This window comes from Salvelinus namaycush, chromosome 5, assembly GCF_016432855.1.
Source record: "Salvelinus namaycush isolate Seneca chromosome 5, SaNama_1.0, whole genome shotgun sequence".
Taxonomy (NCBI): domain Eukaryota; kingdom Metazoa; phylum Chordata; class Actinopteri; order Salmoniformes; family Salmonidae; genus Salvelinus; species Salvelinus namaycush.
Genome location: NC_052311.1, coordinates 67024051 through 67048490, shown reverse-complemented (window position 1 = coordinate 67048490; position 24440 = coordinate 67024051). Strand labels below are relative to the sequence as shown.

General features: G+C 41.6%; 1 protein-coding gene across 1 annotated transcript in view; it reads right to left on the bottom strand.

Moving 5' to 3' along the window:
* LOC120048785 (peroxisomal carnitine O-octanoyltransferase-like) overlaps positions 1 to 15728 on the bottom strand; it is a 36021-nt gene extending 20293 nt beyond the window's left edge. Inside the window, exons 1-3 of the mRNA XM_038995003.1 lie at positions 15371 to 15728; positions 4979 to 5101; positions 4753 to 4877 (exon numbers count right to left, since the gene is read on the bottom strand). Coding sequence (XP_038850931.1) covers positions 4753 to 4877; positions 4979 to 5093 — 240 coding nt within the window. The 5' untranslated portion in view covers positions 5094 to 5101; positions 15371 to 15728. The remainder of the gene's footprint in view (positions 1 to 4752; positions 4878 to 4978; positions 5102 to 15370) is intronic.
* Positions 15729 to 24440: the final 8712 nt, after the last annotated feature.

The following is a 24440-nucleotide window of genomic DNA, read 5'->3' as shown; positions in this document are numbered from 1 at the left end:
GCAGGAAGTTGAACAGAGCATCGATTTCTGACATTCCACTTCCTGGTCAGGAAATGTGCTGCAGAATGAGTTCTGTTTCACTCAGAGAAATAATTCAAACGGTTTTAGAAACTAGAGAGTGTTTTCTATCCAATAGTAATAATAATATGCATATTGTACGAGCAAGAATTGAGTACGAGGCCGTTTGAAATGGGCACCATTTAACTGGCTACTCAATACTGCCCCTTGCAGCCATAAGAAGTTAAACTCAAACCAAGTAAGTGTGATCTCTTTAAACCCCAGGTCCGTTATTTGGGCAGAGTAGTGTCTGCAGAGGGCAGCCGAGTTGACCCAGACGATTTTGAAGCAGTAAGAGCATTGAAAGAAATCAGACCAGGGACTGTGGGCCAGCTCAGACAAATGCTTGGTTTACTCACTTACTACAGACAGTACATCAAAGACTTTTCTAGGAGGGCCAGCTGCCTGTATGACCTCCTGAAAGCAGATTCAGAGAAATTACCTGACCACCCACGGAAAACAAAAACAAAGAAACTAAGTCATGTGGTGCCCTCAAACAAGCCAATCCTGTGGACTAACCAGCATCAACAGGCACTTGAACAGCTGATTGAGTGTTTGCTTCACCCACCAGTCTTAGGTTTCCCTGATTTCACTCAGCCATTTGTTGTACACACTGATGCGTCACACCAAGGCTTGGGAGCAGTTCTCTATCAAAAGCAAGATGGGAAGCTTAGGGTCATTGCTTATGGCTCTCAAACCTTAACAGCAGCTGAGAAGAACTATCACTACCACTCGGGCAAGCTAGAATTTCTAGCTCTAAAATGGGCAATCACTGATAAGTTCCATGATTATTTGTACTATGCTCCGTCCTTCACTGTATACAGCGATAACAACCCGCTCAGCTACATTCTGTCTACTGCGAAACTGAACGCAACCACTTCCAGGTGGGTTTCAGAATTGGCTGATTTCCACTTTACAATAAAGTACAGGCCAGGCAGAGAGAACGGTGATGCAGATGCGTTGTCAAGGATGCCACTGGATGTAGAGTCACTGATGAGAGAATGTTCTGAGGAGCTTCCACCAGACACCATTGCCGCCACGATACAAGCAGTTGAGGTACAGAAAGAGGCTGTTGTACCTTGGTCACTTTCAGCTGCAGCTATGTCAGTATCAGCTGAAGGTGAGACAACCACTGCAACAACCAGCTCGATCCCAAAAGATGGGATAAGAGAAGCACAAGAATCTGATCCGGTCATCCGTCCTGTGCTCAATTTCAAACTGTCGGGTTTCAAACCGCCAGTTAAAGAGCAAAAGGAATTCAGTCCAAAGACAAAATGCCTATTCAGAGAATGGGACAAATTGACAATAGACAGTGATGGCATTCTGTACAGAATCACTACAGCCCGCAAGCAGTTAGTTCTACCAGAGCAGTACAAAGGTAAAGTGATGGAAGAGTTGCACAATAACATGGGACACCAAGGTACTGACCGCACTGTATCACTAGTACGTGACCGCTTCTTCTGGCCATATATGCAATCTGACATCGAGCACTATGTGACTAAAACTTGTAGCTGTGTCAAGCAGAAAAAGCCAGCTCATGAAACAAGAGCTCCTCTGACAAACATTGTGACAACACAGCCATTTGAACTGGTATGTATAGACTTCCTTCATCTCGACAGATGCAAAGGGGGATATGAGTACATCCTCGTGATTGTTGATCATTTTACACGTTTCACTCAAGCCTACGCCACCACATCAAAGTCAGGTAAAACTGCTGCAAATCTCATCTTCAATGACTTTGCCCTGAAGTTTGGGTTCCCGTCCCGCATCCACCATGACCAAGGGGGAGAATTTGAAAATCAGTTGTTCCATCAGTTAAAGAAACTCAGTGGCATGGCGGGGTCCAGAACAACACCCTACCACCCGATGGGGAACGGTCAAGTGGAACGCATGAACAGAACATTGTTGCAAATGTTAAAGACACTAACTGAGACACAAAAGTCAAATTGGAAGGAGTCTCTGAACAAACTGGTTTATGCCTATAACTGCACCCGTTGCGAAGTGACTGGCTATTCACAATTTTATCTTCTGTTTGGGAGATCACCCAGGCTTCCAGTTGATATGCTCTTTGGATTGTGCACAGAGCCAGGTTCCAGTAACCATCGAGACTACGTGGAGAACTGGAAACGAGGGATGGAAGAAGCATACGCCATTGCAAATGAAAATGCTCAGAAAGCTGCTGAAAGAAGTAAGAAGTACTATGACACTAAAGTTAGGAGTTCAGTGCTACAGCCTGGCGAGCGAGTTCTGATTAAAAACCTGACACCAAGAGGAGGACCAGGCAAACTCCGTAACTATTGGGAAGATACAATTCACACAGTAGTGAGACAAATGGGTTCAGACCTGCCGATTTATGAATTGAGACCAGAAAAGGGTAGGGGACGCTCCAGGGTCCTGCACAGAAACCTGCTCATGTCCTGTGACCACTTACCTTTTGAGACACAACCAGAAATGACCAAAGATGACAAAAGTCAGAAAAAAAGGAGACATCAGCCTGCATCACATCCTCTAGATTCTGATGACAGCGGGGATGAATATGACCTTCATCATGAGCCGCTACAGGTTCCCACATCTCCTACAGTACCCGAGGAGAGGAATGCTGAACCAGCGAGAGAGTGGGAACACAGGCCCCCACCAGTGAAACAGACAGTTGCGGTGCCAGTCCCTGATACGCTACCAGCACAGCCTCTTGTTGAAAAGCAGCTGGAGGAGACAACAACAGTTCAAGACCTGCCTGCTGAGGAGATGAACTTGCCTGCTGAAAATTTGCCTGATGATCGTCCACCAAGTGCCTTTCCTTCATTAACTGATGCTGCTGAACCTGAGGAACCAGCCTACCAGCTGCCACAAAGAGAGAGACAGCCTCCAAGACGTATCACCTATGATCAGCTTGGTATCCCTTCCTGCTACAGTATCCAGCCACAGTTGTTCCCTGTCTACTCTGCACCAGGACTGGTTCCATGGCTGCCATCACTACAGCAATGTTACTTTCAGCCACCTTACATGTATGGGCTTTAGCAAACATGAGGCTACAGAGTTGACATGTTTGACCATGGACTACTGACTGATTTCACAGACCGTCACAAGAGACAATTTTCAGACTATACATTTAGATCATTAAAATTGATGGACTGTTGATCAATAGTATGAGAAAGGACTGTTTATGTTATACAGCTGGTCAACAGATATGGACTGTGAATAACTTGTTAGTTATATTTGAACTGTGACCCTTGACCTCTGCTCAAGTACTACCTTACAGAAGAGGATTTTCTAGGCCCAGTGCATACAGACTGTTGAAGAAGACAATGTTGGTAATGTTGGGACAACATTTATTTTGTCGGGGAGAGTGTGACAGGTTAAAGGAAATACTAATAGCCTGTTATACATTAAACAGTATTAGTAAATTCATAGTATGTGAGGATCTTAAAACATCTAAGGTTAAGAAGATCATGCACTCAGTATTAGTTGATAGATTGATAACATTTATATAATTGTGTTCAAATCCGTCAAGCATACAAAGGGTTACGAATTGTGAGAGGAATGTGTAAACGTTATGTTGATTACTTTATGTTGTCGTGGGTAAAAGTGTTAATCTGTGATCTACTAAATGCTCTTAATCTATGAGCCTGAGATCGATTGCTCTGGTCTCCACTCAAGTTCACGGAGAATTCGCGGTCTTTTTCTCATTGCACTAAAAGTTCAATGAGTAAACATTCCGTATCACAATTGTGATTCTTTCACCCCTTTTTCAGGTACGTTATTGATGATAAAAAAAGAGTAATTTAAATGTAATAACTCGCTAACATGTCAAGAGTGTTTAAGGTTTGTCTTAGTAACATATTGAGGAAGTTAGTTAAGTTTGCAGAGAGTAATATGAGCCCTGCTCGGTTGCAGCTAGCTTCGTACTGCTAGGTACTGCTACGTAGCTGCCATTTTATGTCGATTGTGAATGAACAGGTGCGTTGTTAATAAGATATTTTGCGGCGTTATTTGTGTAATGGTTTTTCAAACACTTTATTGCCTGTTGATAAATTGAGTTATGGTTTACTGAGTTAAAGCTTTGTGCTTGACAGTTATATTGAAAATAGTATTTGTTTCAGTGATGTACAGTGTATACTGTTGTGACTTGAATAAGCCTTGTACCCTACAAAACTATCTATTTCCTGTAGATCTGTTATTCTGTAAAATGTGTTACTTATGTAAAATGATTGCACTAAAAGTTCAATGAGTAAACATTCCGTATCACAATTGTGATTCTTTCTCCCCTTTTTCAGGGGTGTAACACTACCACTAGAGTGAAAGCACCGGCAGCATTCAAAAGTGACCAAAACATCAGCCAGGAAGCATAGGAACTGAGAAGTGGTCTGTGGTCACCACCTGCAGAACCACTCCTTTATTGGGGGTGTCTTGCTAATTGCCTATAATTTCCATCTGTTGTCTATTCCATTTGCACAACAGCATGTGAAATGTATTGTCAATCAGTGTTGCTTCCTAAGTGGACAGTTTGATTTCACAGAAGTGTGATTGACTTGGAGTTACATTGTGTTGTTTAAGTGTTCCCTTTATTTTTTTGAGCAGTGTATATATATTTTTTAAATCGGCCGATTAATCGGTATCGGCTTTTTTTGGTCCTCCAATAATCGGTATAGGCGTTGAAAAATCATAATCGGTCGACCTCTAGTTGAGTGTGTGTACCCAGTTCCTGCGTGTCCTGGCTCTCTGCAGTAGTTTTTGGTGCAGGTCGTTGCCGATGCCCTCTCCAAACCTCTTCACTATGGCCGCAGTCACCTGGTACTCCTCCTCTGTAGCAAACGGCAGCACTGGAAAATACACACAGATATTTCAGTAACTCAACAAACACACATGATTCGGGGTCCATGCTAACAGAGCATCTCTGTCACACATGTAGCTGGCATCTCACCTGCATCCAGGTAGTTGGCAAGGCTCCCCTCTAGAGACGGTACAGGGAGAGGAGGCAGGCTATGCTGGTACTGGAACGTCCGCTCAGTGGGGAACTCTGACACCTGGTTAGCCATGTTGTCACCTACAATACCAAAACATCTGGTTAGCCATGTTGTCACCTACAATACCAAAACACCTGATTAGCCATGTTGTCACCTACAATACCAAAACACCTGATTAGCCATGTTGTCACCTACAATACCAAAACACCTGGTTAGCCATGTTGTCACCTACAATACCAAAACACCTGGTTAGCCATGTTGTCACCTACAATACCAAAACACCTGGATAGCCATGTTGTCACCTACAATACCAAAACATCTGGTTAGCCATGTTGTCACCTACAATACCAAAACATCTGGTTAGCCATGTTGTCACCTACAATACCAAAACACCTGGATAGCCATGTTGTCACCTACAATACCAAAACACCTGGATAGCCATGTTGTCACCTACAATACCAAAACACCTGATTAGCCATGTTGTCACCTACAATACCAAAACATCTGGTTAGCCATGTTGTCACCTACAATTCCAAAACATCTGGTTAGCCATGTTGTCACCTACAATACCAAAACACCTGGTTAGCCATGTTGTCACCTACAATCCCAAAACACCTGGTTAGCCAGGTTGTCACCTACAATACCAAAACATCTGGTTAGCCATGTTGTCACCTACAATACCAAAACATCTGGTTAGCCATGTTGTCACCTACAATACCAAAACATCTGGTTTGCCATGTTGTCACCTACAATACCAAAACATCTGGTTAGCCATGTTGTCGCCTACAATACCAAAACACCTGGTTAGCCATGTTGTCACCTACAATCCCAAAACACCTGGTTAGCCATGTTGTCACCTACAATACCAAAACATCTGGTTAGCCATGTTGTCACCTATAATACCAAAACACCTGGATAGCCATGTTGTCACCTACAATACCAAAACACCTGGTTAGCCATGTTGTCACCTACAATACCAAAACACCTGGTTAGCCATGTTGTCACCTACAATACCAAAACACCTGGTTAGCCATGTTGTCACCTACAATACCAAAACACCTGGTTAGCCATGTTGTCACCTACAATACCAAAACACCTGGTTAGCCATGTTGTCGCCTACAATACCAAAACACCTGGTTAGCCATGTTGTCACCTACAATCCCAAAACACCTGGTTAGCCATGTTGTCACCTACAATACCAAAACATCTGGTTAGCCATGTTGTCACCTATAATACCAAAACACCTGGATAGCCATGTTGTCACCTACAATACCAAAACACCTGGTTAGCCATGTTGTCACCTACAATACCAAAACACCTGGTTAGCCATGTTGTCACCTACAATACCAAAACACCTGGTTAGCCATGTTGTCACCTACAATACCAAAACACCTGGTTAGCCATGTTGTCACCTACAATACCAAAACACCTGGTTAGCCATGTTGTCACCTACAATCCCAAAACACCTGGTTAGCCATGTTGTCACCTACAATACCAAAACATCTGGTTAGCCATGTTGTCACCTATAATACCAAAACACCTGGATAGCCATGTTGTCACCTACAATACCAAAACACCTGGTTAGCCATGTTGTCACCTACAATACCAAAACACCTGGTTAGCCATGTTGTCACCTACAATACCAAAACACCTGGTTAGCCATGTTGTCACCTACAATACCAAAACACCTGGTTAGCCATGTTGTCACCTACAACACTGTAAAATAAATTTACAGGTGAACAAAAGAGGAGAGCAGTCGCAGATGAAGACAATTTAAAATCAATCCTGTTAATTACAAGTTGCAACAGGGAGACACCACCCAGCATTGAAGCAGAGAAAATGTCTAACTGGCCTCTTGGAGACAGTCCTTTAATATCTTAATCAGACAGCACCAAATGTTCTAGAAACAGCAGCCTGAGAGGCTTGTAGGAAGTCAAAACAAAAAGGCAACAACTTTGTCAGCTGCTACTGAATCACAGTGTCCACAGGATGTCATCAATACCATACAACAGTGAAATATCAGCGTGTCCTCCAGTCTGGCATTATGCACTATCGACAAATATGAGAATAATCCATCTTTTTTTATGTTTTATTTTAATTTAACCTTTATTTAACTAGGCAAGTCAATTAAGAACAAATTATTATTTACAATGACGGCCTACCAAAAGGCAAAAGGCCTCCTGCGGGGACCGGGGGATAAAACAATTAAAATAATAATAATTCAGCATCATGTCTATTGACCATCAACCCGCACCTTGAATGTCACAAAACAGAAAATCCAATATGCTAACCATTGTGTAGATTACTCTAAACTAAATATTAACTTCAGTCATCTTAGATTTCCCCATTACAAGCACCAAAACACCTGGTTAGCCATGTTGTCCCCTACAGCACCAAAACACCTGGTTAGTCATGTTGTCCCCTACAGCACCAAAACACCTGGTTAGCCATGTTGTCCCCTACAGCACCAAAACACTTGGTTAGCCATGTTGTCACCTACACCACCAAAACACCTGGTTAGCCATGTTGTCACCTACAATACCAAAACATCTGGTTAGCCATGTTGTCACCTACAATACCAAAACATCTGGTTAGCCATGTTGTCACCTACAATACCAAAACATCTGGTTAGCCATGTTGTCACCTACAATACCAAAACACCTGGTTAGCCATGTTGTCACCTACAATCCCAAAACACCTGGTTAGCCATGTTGTCACCTACAATACCAAAACATCTGGTTAGCCATGTTGTCACCTATAATACCAAAACACCTGGATAGCCATGTTGTCACCTACAATACCAAAACACCTGGTTAGCCATGTTGTCACCTACAATACCAAAACACCTGGTTAGCCATGTTGTCACCTACAATACCAAAACACCTGGTTAGCCATGTTGTCACCTACAATACCAAAACACCTGGTTAGCCATGTTGTCACCTACAACACTGTAAAATAAATTTACAGGTGAACAAAAGAGGAGAGCAGTCGCAGATGAAGACAATTTAAAATCAATCCTGTTAATTACAAGTTGCAACAGGGAGACACCACCCAGCATTGAAGCAGAGAAAATGTCTAACTGGCCTCTTGGAGACAGTCCTTTAATATCTTAATCAGACAGCACCAAATGTTCTAGAAACAGCAGCCTGAGAGGCTTGTAGGAAGTCAAAACAAAAAGGCAACAACTTTGTCAGCTGCTACTGAATCACAGTGTCCACAGGATGTCATCAATACCATACAACAGTGAAATATCAGCGTGTCCTCCAGTCTGGCATTATGCACTATCGACAAATATGAGAATAATCCATCTTTTTTTATGTTTTATTTTAATTTAACCTTTATTTAACTAGGCAAGTCAATTAAGAACAAATTATTATTTACAATGACGGCCTACCAAAAGGCAAAAGGCCTCCTGCGGGGACCGGGGGATAAAACAATTAAAATAATAATAATTCAGCATCATGTCTATTGACCATCAACCCGCACCTTGAATGTCACAAAACAGAAAATCCAATATGCTAACCATTGTGTAGATTACTCTAAACTAAATATTAACTTCAGTCATCTTAGATTTCCCCATTACAAGCACCAAAACACCTGGTTAGCCATGTTGTCCCCTACAGCACCAAAACACCTGGTTAGTCATGTTGTCCCCTACAGCACCAAAACACCTGGTTAGCCATGTTGTCCCCTACAGCACCAAAACACTTGGTTAGCCATGTTGTCACCTACACCACCAAAACACCTGGTTAGCCATGTTGTCACCTACAATACCAAAACATCTGGTTAGCCATGTTGTCACCTACAATACCAAAACATCTGGTTAGCCATGTTGTCACCTACAATACCAAAACACCTGGTTAGCCATGTTGTCACCTACAATCCCAAAACACCTGGTTAGCCATGTTGTCACCTACAATCCCAAAACACCTGGTTAGCCATGTTGTCACCTACAATCCCAAAACACCTGGTTAGCCATGTTGTCACCTACAATACCAAAACACCTGGTTAGCCATGTTGTCACCTACAATACCAAAACACCTGGTTAGCCATGTTGTCCCCTACAGCACCAAAACACCTGGTTAGCCATGTTGTCCCCTACAGCACCAAAACACCTGGTTAGCCATGTTGTCACCTACACCACCAAAACACTTGGTTAGCCATGTTGTCACCTACATTACCAAAACACCTGGTTAGCCATAGACCTACTGTCCCCTAGCCTGGTAGACTCTAGGAATCCAAGTGTGGACTGGACAATCCTTCACTTTTGTCTAACGTTTAGATTTAAAAAAATATATCTTGGATCTTGGACCATGCTAACTGTATGGGAGAGTGGGGTAGGTTGAGACATTTATCAAGGGAAATATAGTATTCTTTCTAAAAAAGATATGTTTCAGGATGTTGTGTATCCCTGGAAATAATCAGAATTAATGTAAACCGTTTTGAAAACATAGCTTGTCACACAAAAAGTGGTCTCTTAGCACCACATACCATGGGGTAAGTTGAGCTGCAGGACAGGGTGAATTAAAGCGCCATCACATTTCTGTACTGACTGAAATAATACCACTACCTTTTAAAACCATGTCTATCTTTATTTTCTAAACACATCTCTTTAAAAAAAGAAGCTTTTAATCACTTTAAGCAAATTTTTAAGCTGCAAAATGTAACTTTTTGGGCAACCTTACCAAATTCAATGTGAGTTCTGTCATTCTCATTCAAAGCAAGTCTAAGAAGCAGTAGATCTGTTCTATGTGGGCTATTTCTATGCTTCCCATTCTTAAGTTTAGTTTTTGCGTCTTTTACTTTTGGTTTTGTACACTAGCTTCAAACAGCTGAAAATACAATATTTTGGGTTATTGAAAATATTTCACAGTGGTATAGATGGTACATTGATTCTCTATACCCCTCACACTCAACTCTGGACCTCGAAGCCAGTTCCACTGCATTTTTTCATTGCAAGATGGCGCTGACAGATGGTCGCCTCACTTCGAGTCCTTAGGAAACTATGCAGTATTTTGTTTTTTTAATGTATTACAAGCATTTTGCTACACTCGCATTAACATCTGCATGTGACCAATAAAATTGGATTTGATTAAGGAATGATTTAGCCCTGGGACATCAGGTGGGTGCAATTCATTATCAGGTAGAACAGAAAACCAGTAGGCTCCAGATCTTGTAGGGAAAGAGTTGAATACCACTGCTCTACACACTGAGTACACAAAACATTAGGAACACCTTCTTAATGTTGAGTTGCACCCCCATTTGCCCTCAGAAGAGCCTCACTTCATTGGAGAATGGACTCCACAAGGTGTCGAAAGCGTTCAGAGATGCTGGCCCATGTTGACTACAATGCTTTGTCAAGTTGACTGGGTGTGCTTTGGGAGGTGGACCACTCTTGATACAGACGGGAAACTGTTGAGCGTTAAAAACCCAGCAGCGTTGCAGTTCTTTTTTGTAAATATTTTTATTTTACCCTCTTTTTCGATATTGTCTCAAAGCTGCAACTTTCCAACAGGCTCGGGAGAGGCGAAGGTGGAGTCATGCATTCTCCAATACATCACCTGCCTAACATCACTCCTTAACCAATGTGTCGGAGGAAACACTGTTCAACTGGCGACCGGTGTCGGCCCGCAGACACCCGGCCCACCACAAGGAGTCGCTAGAGCGCGATGAGACAAGTAAAGCCCCACCGGCCAAACCCTCCCCTAACCCGGACGACACTGGGCCAATTGTGCACCGTCCTATGGGACTCCCGGCCACGGCCGGTTGTGGCACAGCCCAGGAATGAACCCGGGTCTGTAGTAACGCCTCAGACCGCTGCGCCACTTGGGAAGCCCTAGTGTTGCAGTTCTTGACACACTCAAACCGGTGCGCCTGGCATCTACTACCATACCCCATTCAAAGGCCATTAAATATTTTGTCTTGTCAAGTCACCCTTGCAATAATGCATTGCGTTACGCCTGAATTAAAAAATATATATATTATTTGCTCAACTTGCCATTGGCTCAATTTTCTCCAAGGTAAACATTTACTATATTAGCCCACACAGCTACAAGGATGCACTTTCGTGCTAGGTTTCAGACCTCATACTGAAGGGCTGTAAGCACAACCCCCACCTGTGGACGTCGGGCCCTCATACCACCCTCATGGAGTCTGTGTCTGACCGTTTGAGCAGACACATGCACATTTGTGGCCTGCTGGAGGTCATTTTGCAGGGCTCTGGCAGTGCTCCTCCTAATCCTCCTTGCACAAAGGCGGAGGTAGCGGTCCTGCTGCTGGGTTGTTGCCCTCCTACGGCGTCCTCCACGTCTCCTGATGTACTGGCCTGTCTCCTGGTAGCGCCTCCATGCTCTGGACACTACGCTGACAGACACAGCAAACCTTCTTGCCACAGCTCGCATTGATGTGCCATCCTGGATGAGCTGCACTACCTGAGCCACTTGTGTGGGTTGTAGACTCCGTCTCATGCTACCACTAGAGTGAAAGCACCGCCAGCATTCAAAAGTGACCAAAACATCAGCCAGGAAGCATAGGAACTGAGAAGTGGTCTGTGGTCACCACCTGCAGAACCACTCCTTTATTGGGGGTGTCTTGCTAATTGCCTATAATTTCCACCTTTTGTCTATTCCATTTGCACAACAGCATGTGAAATTTATTGTCAATCAGTGTTGCTTCCTAAGTGGACAGTTTGATTTCACAGAAGTGTGATTGACTTGGAGTTACATTGTGTTGTTTAAGTGTTCCCTTTATTTTTTTGAGCAGTGTATATATATTTTTAATAATGACAATTTCAACAATACTGAATGAACACTTTTAATTAATTAATTTAATTTAAACTGCTGCATATAGTCTGCTTGCACTGAACGCAAGAGAAGTGACACAATTTCCCTAGTTAATATTTCCTGCTAACATGAATTTATTTTAACTAAATATGCAGGTTTAAAAAATATTTATTTGTGTATTGATTTTAATTAAGGCATTGATGTTTATGGTTAGGTACATTGGTGCAACGATTGTGCTTTTTTCGCGAATGCGCTATTGTTAAATCATCCCCCGTTTGGCGGAGCATCGCATTGATTATATGCAACGCAGGACAAGCTAGTTAAACTAGTAATATCATCAACCATGTGTAGTTAACTAGTTATTATGTTAAGATTGATTGTTTTTTATAAGATACGTTTAAAGCTAGCTAGTAACTTGGCTCCTGTCACGATCGTCTTGAGGATATTGAGTGGACCAAGGCGCAGCGTGTGAAAAATACATGCTCTTTTATTTAGAGACGAGTGAAACACGAAACGAACACTTACAACAAAACTAAACAAAACAACAAACGACCGTGAAGCTACAAACGTAAGTGCAATACAAAAAGCTACAAACGTTCTACATAGACAATTACCCACAAAACCCAATGCCTATGGCTGCCTTAAATATGGCTCTCAATCAGAGACAATGAACCACAGCTGCCTCTAATTGAGAACCAATCTAGGCAGCCATAGACATACAAACACCTAGACAAGACACTGACCCATTTAACCTACAAACCCCTAGACCACAGGTGTTAAACTCATTCCACGGGGGGCCGAGTGTCTGCGGGTTTTCGCTCCTCCCTTGTACTTGATTGATGAATTAACATCACTAATTAGTTAGGAACTCCCCACACCTGGTTGTCTAGGGCTTTATTGAAAGGAAAAACCAAAAACCTGCAGACACTAGGCCCTCCGTGGAATGAGTTTGACACCCCTGCCCTAGACAATCCAAAAACACATACATTCCCCATGTCACACCCTGACCTAACTAAAATAATAAGGAAAACAAAGAATACTAAGGCCAGGGCGTGACAGCTCCTTGCTGCACTCGCGTAACAGGTGGTCAGCCTGCCACCCCAGTCTTCTCGTGGATTGCAATGTAATCGGCCATAATCGGCGTCCAAAAATGCTGATTACCGATTGTTATGAAAACTTGAAATCGGTCCTAATTAATCGGCCATGCCTGTTTACAATCCTGGGTTACTCCAAGCAGTTTATTCACCTCAATTTCCCCATTATTCATTACAATATTTAGTTGAGGGTTTAGTGAATGATTTGTCCCAAATACAATTTTTAGTTTTTAAAATATTTAGGACTAACTTATTCCTTGCCACCCATTCTGAAACTAACTCTTTGTTAAGTGTTGCAGTCATTTCAGTCACTGTAGTAGCTGACATGTATACGGGTAAGGGAAAGGGGGATACCTAGTCAGTTGTACAACGGAATGCACACAACTGAAATGTGTCTTCTGCATTTAACCCAACCCCTCTGAATCTGAGAGGCGCAGGGGGCTGCCTTAAATCAACATCCACGTCTTCGGTGCCCGGGGAACAGTGGGTTAACTGCTTTGCTCAGGGGCAGAATGACAGACTTTTACCTTGTCAGCTCGGGGATTCAATCCAGCAACCTTCCAGGTTACTAGCCAAACACTCTAACCACTAGGCTACCTGCCGTAGTGTTCAGTCATCCGCATACATAGACACACTGGCATGTCGTTCGTAAAGATTGAAAAAAGTAAGGGGCCTTATACAACTGCCCTGGAGAATCCCTGATTCTACCTGGATTATGTTGGAGAGGACTACACCCTCGGTGTTCGGTTATCCACATTACAGCAGAAGGTGTAAAGCCATAAGACATACGTTTTTCGATAACGTCAAAAGCCGCACTAAAGTCTAACAAAACAGTCGCCACAAACTTTTTATCATAAATGTATCACAGCCAATCATCAGTCATGTGCTGTGTTTCCCAATAAGCATGCTGAAAGTCTGTTGTCAATTTCTTTACTGCAAAATAGCCTTGTATCTAGTCAAACACTGTAAAAAAGCCTGTCCCTTTAAGAACTCAATGATGACATCACAGCTATCACAAGCTGGCAGAGTGTTTAGTTCATTACCAAGTGCTGCTGGCAACCTACTGCTGTGAACACAAATCTCAGTTTTGGACATTCTTTTCTTTCTGGACAATTTATTAATCCCTGTGCGTGAAAACCAAAACTGTAAGTAATGTATATGTTTTCCCCTTGTTTTACTGACGAAGTTGTCAATAGTTAAAGAATATTTTTGTAATTATTACAGCATTATGGGTCTCGTTTTTATGCTAGTTATCTAACATTCTTAGCTACATTTTGTTAGCTGGTTAGTCTGATGTTGCTAGCCACTTGTATTTTCGTTTCAGTCATTGGTTTAGTATAACAGATGAGAGCTGTATATCTTGTTTGTTATTGCTAAATGAATGTACATTATCTTAGTATTTATGCCATTGTATTCATGTTTATTATTTCCAGATCACATCTTGTATGGATAAATGGACAATTAATTGGATAATACCAGCTGAGTGACATAACACAGAATTGCAAACATCTCCAATCAACATCAAAAAACCCTAAACTGAGGAACTGTCTTTCTCACCGTTTCTCTAATAAGAGTACAATCTCCATAACACTAACATGACATGTTGTTGGCATGTCATGCCTAAGTGTGCTAATATTGCTGATGAAAAAAAGTGTTAAAGTAGTACGCAATAGAGGGTTCATCTGATTCAATGAATCATGAATGCTGAGTTTGCATTTTTATAGAATAATCTTTAAATTATTTACTTTGATTTAGATACAAGCATCATGAAACCTCCCAAAAAATTAATGACTTGATGAAATTCCATTTTTTTGGACCTAACGTTAACTTCCTTACAACTTTTTCCATATTTGGTCAAATTATAAATGTTGTTTATGGTTTCCAAGACACAAGGGTGGCTCAACCTACCCCTTTGGCTCAATGTACCCCAATCTAACCTACTACAGTACAGTCATTATCTACAAAGATAGTTGTAGAATTTGTAGCTGGGCAATTCCATTGTAACGGAATTACTGAGACTCAGGTTTTTCACTTTAAAATGTATGCCAAACAAAAACCATTGATTTCAAAGTTTAACAAACCAAACAGCCAAATCGGAGTATCAGAGTATTCCACATAAACATGAAAATTGCCCAGCTAGCTAGACTCGCAGGCCAGATGCAACTTTTATTATTCGAGATCAAATTCCATCTTTGCCGAGGCGGCGCAGCCTTGTACCAATCGCATTAATAAGCACGTTTATAGCACAATTGCTCAGCAATTGATTACCATATAAATTCTGGCTACATAACCATATGATGAAACATAGCTAGCAAGTCAGTTCTACTTACTGCAGAAACAAGTGCACTAGCTAGCTATAAAATAGTTGGCCCCTGAGGCCGTTGCATTGTTGTCACGGCTCGAATGTAGGTCAGTTTCAGTTTGCAGTCCGATCGAAGCAGCTTAATCCCACAAACATGACAAACAAACTCACCTTAGTATTTTGCGATATTCTGCAAATTCCGATATGTGAAAAGTTGTTTTCGCTCGTCCATTCAAAATAAAAAAGTGTTGCGGCTATTTTCTAGACCGCTTGCGGTAGTTTGTGTTGTTCCTCCTCTCGTGGTGTATGCAGCGCTTCTCATCACCTTTCACCCAGTAAGTGGTCATGGCTAGAAAGGCTACAGCTTTTGTCAAAAGTGTATTTATTTTGGCATTTTAGCTAACTCGGACCTTTTAACAAATCGTAACCTAATTCTCCTAGCGTGCTACGTTAATTATCCTAACATGCTGTGTAAATTCTCCTAACCTGCTACGAAAAGTCAAATTTGACAAAAGCTGTATCCCATCTAGTCAACCCCAGTTATCGGACTGCCAACACCCGGAAGAGTGGAGTGGTGATATTATTACACGTGACTTGGCTTTATTCATTCTTCATGGATATCTATTGTGAGACTACTAAAACGTTCCTCTTAAAATAGTTGTTTGATCTTTACACGAGGCCAGATGTGCATGCATTCTTGTACGGTTGCACTTTTAGATAGTGCATTGTCAGCATTAGATCCTGGTGCATTACCTGCCATTACAGTGTATATGAAACATCACACAAACTGTGATCAGTGATGATCACGGCGCCATACAGATTACAGAAACAGCATCATTTTAAGGCTGCGTTACACATTTCATGCGCAATGGGTTGTACCATAACTGTGTATTAGTACAATTTTTTGTATTTTTATAATAAATATATATATATCTCAAAACAAGCACATAAAGGCTTCATAATTCATAAAGGTCATGTTAACTGATATTATCTCATAGAATACAACATATTAGATCTCCTAAGCCAACATTTCTGTGTATATCCCAAAACCCCATTCTTTCCCTATTAGAAATGGCCAACAAAGCAAAGACAGAAAATGCGAACTAATTTCTGTTTAAGAGGGCTACAAGCTGGCTAGCTCTATATGCAACTGGATTTCCAGCAAAGTTGCTCATTGGTTGTTGAAAATAACATAAACATTTTCTGTGACAACATTTGAAGCCTTGAAAATAGAATTTGAATTATAAAGTCTAAAACAAACATTTAGCTGTTAGCTAGGCAAGTTGTTGTATTTTAAATCCAGACTCAGTATGTCACATTTACATCATTTGTGATTATGAAGTGAGTTCGTAAATACATTTTGACTATCTACACCGATTTTTAGAGCACTTTCGTTTGAGTGTGCCAGAGCGGAGAATAACTGATGAATTTACAAACGCACAACACCCGTTGAATATGACAGGTTGTCAGTAAAGGTTGACAAAAAAACAATAAAATTGTTGCTAGCAGCACAGTTAGTCACTCATGTTGCAATTGTGCTGGGAACCATGGAATGCCCAACAAGGGTGAAAGAAAATGAGGTGGCCAAAGTCAGGGCTATCCAGAGCATTTCATATGCAGCGGCTGTTAAAAGGTTTGAGGGTTCGAATGGTTCTCCTGAAGAGTCCATGGTGGTGGATAGGTCTTCACTGAAAGCTGCATGGGTTTCCTTTCAACAGCAGGACCCAGATATGTTAAAGGTTAAGAAGGTGGACTTTGTGGCCTTTATAGCTAATGTTGATTAATGGCACTGCCAAGGTGGAGAGGAAGTCCAGGAAAATAGATATCACTGTTGTTGCGGTGGAGACTTCTCGTGGAGGAGTTGCATGGAGTATTGGCACGAGCCTTACTACCCTCTCAGGTCATCGAGCCTGAGAAGGGAGATATTCAGATTCGAGGGAAGGGATTTTGGTTTTGTCAATGTTTTTTAATAGTTTTATTTTGGGGTGGATTAAGTTAGGAAAAACTATCATGTATGGGTAGTATTTTTACCTTGTTTTTCTCAACCCTGTCCAGTTGGTGGCGGTAATACACCTTTTTGGGTTGTAGTCTGCCATAAAACCCACAGAAGAATAAGAAGAATTTACAGTCACTAAACACCATACCCAAACTGGACGTGCGTCCGCTATCGATGGGCATTCCGGCTCTTTTTGGCTCGGCTCACCAAAAAGAGCCTGCTCTTTAAGCTCCCAAACGGCTCTTTAAAAAAAATATGTTTTGTATTTTTTCAAGTCAAACTGTCACGATCGTCTTGACTTTGTAGAGAGGACCAAAACGCAGCGTGTGAGAAATACATTCTTCTTTTATTTTAGAAGAGCAACGAACGAAACAAAACAACAAACTGACGACCGTGAAGCTATATAAACAGAAATGGTGCTGACACTGACCACTACACACTAACATAGACAATTACCCACAACAGCTAAAGCCTATGGCTGCCTTAAATATGGCTCCCAATCAGAGACAACAATAACCAGCTGTCTCTAATTGAGAACCAATTCAGGCAACCATAGACTTTCCTAGACACCTACACTGAACACTAAACTATCTACTCTACTTAACCCCCTAAACCATACAACACCCTAGACAATACAAAAACACACAAAGACAACCCACCCCAACTCACGCCCTGACCAACTAAATAAATAAAAGAAAAAGGAACAATAGGTCAGGAACGTGACACAAACAGTTTGCGATAGTTTGACTATGATTGGTGTTAAAACAATTCTAATTAAATCATAAAATGAATTCATACTCTACCTTAACCACAATCTATTTAAAAATGCATTGGTTTGTTATGAAAAAGAATGCTATTAAACATTTGCATTTAAAGTATAACTTTTTAATACATATAAACAAAGTGCATATAAATCTAACCATTCAAAACGAATACAATCTGAACAGCATAATAGAATATTGCACCATATCAAAGAAAAATAAATAACAATGTGCAAAACTGCAGCATCCCACTTAAAACATTAAACTGGTCCCTCTTTTCTCTCTCTTCTTTATTGCCATGTTATAACCAGCAGCACACAGCAATGCTGACCATATTTAGCTTTTATGAGAGATTTGCATTCAGAAATGCAAGCTGCCTCACTTTCGAGGGGCTGATGCGGTTTCTTCTCTCAGTAATTATTTGTCCCGTTTTTGAGAAGACCCTCTCAGAGGGAACGGATGTGGCCACTACGCAGAGTCTCCCTGTCATGACTTTAGTAAGCCGTGGGTAGACAGAGGTCTTGTTCTTCCACCAGCTCCACATCCCCAGTTGCTCTCTCGTCAAACAGCATCCAAACAGCAGATGTTTGTGGCACTACTGCTGGTGCTTCTGCTCCATCTGATCCCTCTTCTTCCTGTTGCCCTGGTGTCTGAGCCAGCTGACTGCTGGGGCTATCCCTCCCTGCTGCTGAGGTTATTCTTTGAAGAGCCGCATCAATCACTCTGGCATTACTGAAGGCTAACTTCTTAAACCTGGGGTCAAGTGCAGTGGTTTCTGATAGCACGTGATTATATTCCATTCTGTGGAACTTTCTGTCCATTGATGAACATAGGATGTCCATCAACTCTGTCATATGTCCTGTGGTTACATTTACTTCTCTCTGGTGGCTGGCTGTGATTCGCTGCAGACCCTTACACAGGAGTATCATTTTTGAGGCTGTCACATAGCTGAAAAGAGAGAACAGTAACTTATTAGTTCAGATTCATGTTTTGTCTACTGATACTACATTCTCATTTACTGCTCATATACATATATAATACTGGATTAAATAATGATATGGTAATAACTGCTTACTGTACCTCTCTCCACTGATCTCCACAGTGACCTGCTCAAAGGGTTCCAGGACAATGCACACCTCCTCCAACACCTCCCATTCCTCTTGGGTCAGAGCATCAACAGGTGCATTGACAATGGCCAGGGTAGAGATGATAGCATCCTTTGACTCAAGAAACCGCTTCGACATATAAAATGTTGAATTCCACCTTGTAGTGCAGTCTTGTTTAGGCCTCAGCTCAGGCATCCCCATCTGGCGTTGTGTAGACTTTAGTTTTTCAGCACCTACTGTGCTCCTGTGGAAGTATTCCACAGCTGTTTTCACTTTGTTCACAGTGGGCTTCATCACCTTCAGAGCATATCTTATAATTAGGTTCATTGTGTGGGCAAGACATGGATGATGGGTCCATTTAAAAATTTTCATGGCTTTGGTTATGTTAGCTGCATTGTCGCTAACACAACAAACCACTTTTCCATCTACTTGCCATTCTCTGGCCACTCTCAACAGTTCCTCTGCCAAGTTCTCTGAGGTGTGTCTGTCACTGAACTCAAAGCAGTCCAGAAGACAGCTAGACATCGAGAAATATTCAATGAAGTGACATGTAACCAACATGTAAGAAGTGGTTACCCTTGATGTCCAGCAGTCAGTGATAAGGCAAACTGCAGTAGTTTTTTGGACTCTTTCCTGCACTGAAGCCTGTGTGCTCTTATACAGTTGTGGAATAAGTGATCTTGAAAGGTTTTTCCTGCTTGGAATTGTGTACATTGGATTTAGACTATTGCTATAATTTCTAAAACCTCTGTCCTCCACGATTGAAAATGGCTGGAAATCGGTGGCAATCATTTTAGCCAATTTGGCCTTGTTTTGCTTCAGACATAGACTTTGGCATAAACTGGTCCATAGAAGACTGCATTGCTGTGGGTCACGGAGTAGGCCTACTTGACTGAGTGGATACATCTCCACGTATGGAGGTGCTGGCTCCACCACTATCACTATCACTAGTTTCTCGACACTCCGCTACAGCTAGCTTCACAGTTGGGTGCACAGTTCGCATGTGTAGGTTATACGTAGAACCGGCTTTATGAGATTTTGTTTTGGCAAATTCTACACTGTGCTTTAACATTGTCTACATTATTAAAATGCTTCCAAATGCTACTGTGCTTCCGACTCATTTTCCAGCTGTCCTTCCTCTCTCTCCTCGGCTGCTAAGTGCGTGACTGGGAGTGAGTTGGCTCAGCCCTCCCTCACGCATCTTTGGTTCATTGGTTGACACTGCGTGTCTGATTGACAGGAACAACAGGTGAGGCTGTTCGTTTGAGCAGACAGAAGGAATGTGTGCGCGCTTAAGCATTTAGGGCTATTTTATTAATTTTTCGTTCTTTGAATTAGTTCATTCTATTCATTTAAATCTTTTGATTATTCATACCTCAATTTTTAAATATTTTTTAATAGATACGGCTCTTCTGATATGCGAGCCGGCTCCCAACGTTCACCTACAAGAGCCGGCTCGTTCGCGAAGGACCCATCACTAGCGTGCAAGTTGATTTTGTCCCCCCACACCAAACGCGATCACGACACGCAGGTTGAAATATCAAAACAAACGCTAAACCAATTATATTAATTTGGGGACAGGTCGAAAAGCATTAAACATTTATGGAAATTTAGCAAGCTTGCAGTTGCTAGCTAATTTGTCCTATTTAGATAGCTTGCTTGATGTTGGTAGCTAATTTGTCCTGGGATATAAACATTGAGTTGTTATTTTACCTGAAATGCACAAGGTCCTCTACTCCGACAATTAATCCACACATAAAACGGTCAACTGAATCGTTTCTAGTCATCTCTCCTCCTTCCAGGCTTTTTCTTCTTTGGACTTTATATGGCGATTGGCAACTAACATTCATAAGGTGTATTACCACAACCGAACTCCATTTGTCTTTCAATCAGCCACGTGGGTATAACCAGTGAGGAGATGGCACCTGGGCATATGCTTCTAAAAGCCAATGAGGAGATGGGAGAGGCAGGACTTTCAAAGCGTTCTGCGCCACAAATAGAAGCAACTTCTAATTTAGCTCTTGGCAACGCAGACGCTCAACAAGCGAGCAATGATTGAATAACATGTATGTGTACATTTATTTTGCAACGCGAGCGGTGTGGTCAACATGTTGCGCACTTGATGACATGAAAACAGTCTAACCATCTCTGCTAGGGTGAGTAAAATGGTCAGAGTGAGGTGTTCTCTCATTTGTGTCTGGAAGTAGCTAGACAACTTTAGCCAGTTAGCTTGGGAGTATGACTGCCGTTGTGAGGTCAGACCACTCGGATTAACCCTACTCCTCTGCCAGTGTCCAGTGTGCGCTCTGCTGAACGCTCTTGAGATCTAAACGCTCAGAATTTACCAAAGGACAACATGTACATCACCAGGACCTGGCTTTCGGCACTTTAGCACCAAATGATTTTGGGTCAACCCCGAATCTTTTGACCTGCTGCTGCAATGGTGTAAAAACTGAATGTGGCACTTAGTTCATAGAGCTGTGGTTATGTGAGACTTCTGAAGTCATCCAACGGTTATAATCAGGGGTGTAGTGCTGCCAGCGGTGCTCAGCGGAGTGACGCTCCACAACTTCTCAGAATGGTGCTATGTCTCGATAGATCACTTAATGATTAATTAGTATTCTACATAACACACCGAATATAATAGCATAATGTCAGGCTACTGACATACCAAAACACCATGTCATTTTTTAAGACAATTAAGTATGACGTGCTGGTTATTTTTTTCCATCTGTTCTAAAATGTGATTAGTTAGGCTGGTTAGCCACCCTTACTTATGTAACAGTGTAATTAAGTTGTTAAATTCCTGCATAAAAATTGGTATTATGCACCTCCTGGTGGATTAGTGTGTTTACATTGTCTAATACATAGGTATGGGATTCTGGGTAAAACACAGCAGATTTATGGAGAATTGCTGTGGTTGAGTTGAAAATTGAATGGTCCCGGGATAGAAATTTATAAAATTGACATTACATCATAAAATCTACCTTTTACATCATACATGAGCAATTTATGTTATTAGTAACTACTGTTGTTGGTTTGGCGTCAAATAAGCCACTCTATATGTTATTTGCCGAATCTCAGTTTGCCATATGGGTTTTATGCTAGCTAAAGTTCCCTCTTTGAAGTTAGCAACTAATTCGAAAATGCATCTTCTTTAGGAGTGCTATTTATATCCCGTAGACTACTCATCATTCACCCATACTGTGTGTGTCCCATGATTGCAGGTAATTTATGACAAATGTATAAAGTATATGTTTTACAAATGTATGAGCACCAGCAAGCAGCGTAATAGCCTGGTTTTGTTAGTTTAGGAAAATATGTGGTACATTCAAGGTGTATTATATTTCCTCGCCACATGAGTGTGACGTTGAGTAATTTCAGGTTCATTTGATATATTTTGATACTAAAAGGGATAGTTTATTCTGATGTTGTGAATATGAGCTTATGTAACGGATGTGAAATGGCTAGCTAGTCAGTGGTGCGCGCTAATAGCGTTTCAATCGGTTACATCACTCGCTTTGAGACCTTGAATTGAAGTAGTGGTTCCCCTTGCTCTGCAGAGGCCGCGGCCTTTGTGGAGCGATGGGTAACGACGCTTCGTGGGTGTCAGTTGTTGATGTGTGCAAAGGGTCCCTGGTTCGCGCCCGGGGCGAGGGGACGGTCTAAAGTTAAACTGTTACATTGGTGCCGTGACCCGGATCACTGGTTGCTGCGGAGGAGGTTGAAGGGGGGTGAGTGTAACGGATGTGAAATGGCTAGCTAGTTAGTTAGCGGTGGTGCGCGCTAACAGCCTTTCAATCGGTTACGTCACTTGCTTTGAGACCTTGAATTGAAGTAGTGGTTCCCCTTGCTCTGCAGAGGCCGCGGCCTTTGTGGAGCGATGGGTAACGACGCTTCGTGGGTGTCAGTTGTTGATGTGTGCAGAGGGTCCCTGGGTCGGGGCGAGGGGACGGTCTAAAGTTAAACTGTTACACTTACACATGGAAACAATATTTTTATTATAGTAAATGGGTGATTATGCAACTTCGGCACTTTGGCCGTGCAAACTTTCAGAAATTAAAACTTATTCAAACACCATTTTACCAGTATTGTAGTTGTCTTTGATTTGTCTAGAAACGATATCTGATAATGGCTGCGATCGTACTATTCAGGAATTTATATATTTTTGTCATTTTCCTCAGACAGCCATAGACAAATGTCATTTCCATCACGTCATTAAACATCCATTTTAGTTGAAAATGAAATATCATACAATTGATTTAACGGATTTCTTATACATTTGTACATGCACTTGTATTGAATATTATTTAAAGTGATTTAAGGTTTTCCTAATATTAACAATTCAACACGACGCCTGAATGTTTAAACTTGCCTTGGTGACAGCTGAAAACATTTATTTATCATGAAAAATAAGATATTTGCACCCAACCTTTTTGTGAGATTATAACAACCAAATGATTTCCATATCTAAAACAAATAAATGTATGTAAATTGTACATAATATACTCATTTACCTCAAAATATGGGTTGTGATGGAAATGACATCTATGTTTAAAAAAATGTATGAGAACAATATTTTATTGCAACATTTTGAACAACCATTGTTAAACATTTCAGACCTATACTGGGTTGTAGGCCCGTCACTCAAAGTGTACAGCAGTAGCCGATGGGCAGAGCTCAAGGAAGTAGGCCAGTGTTTTGAGAGATGGGCCCAGATAGCAGAAGGATCATGCCGCATAGAAGAGCTCAGTGAGCAAAGAAACTGTATCATTTTTGGTATATCCAACACAGGTGTGGAGGGTCACCTGCTTGTGAGAATCACCAAAGTGAACTGCCTGGATTTCACTGGTGTATTTACACAGGTAGTTCTCTGCAAAGTCAATATGCACAATGATCTCCTCTTTCCCCAGATTCTCTTACTTCTCTCAGTTTGGAGTATTGGTGTCGAATGTTGTACACCTGTTTCCCCAACTTCTCTTTCAATCCTTTGGAGAAGTCCTCCAATAGAATCTGCAGTGTGCCACATACCTTTTCTTTTACTGTCAAATGTAATGTTTCCCTCTTTGTTTTTCTTCTCTCTCTCTTCAGCTTTGTTTTCCACTCAAACCACCATGTCTCCTCACCAGCATCAAAGTCAGATGTTTTAAGCTCTTTGGCTTGACAAAGGGAGCACTCTCTATACATGCACTCTTTCTTCAGGTTCTCACAGCACAAAGACTCAAACTTTCTCAATGTTGCTGGAGCTGATCACTTTGATGCTGTAGTTTGTCCGCCATGAACTGGAGGTTGGCGTGGGTTTTTCAGAGACGTGTCCCTATCCTGGACTGTTGGCTTGACAACCCAAAAAGGACGTCTTTTGCAGAATTCACAATAGG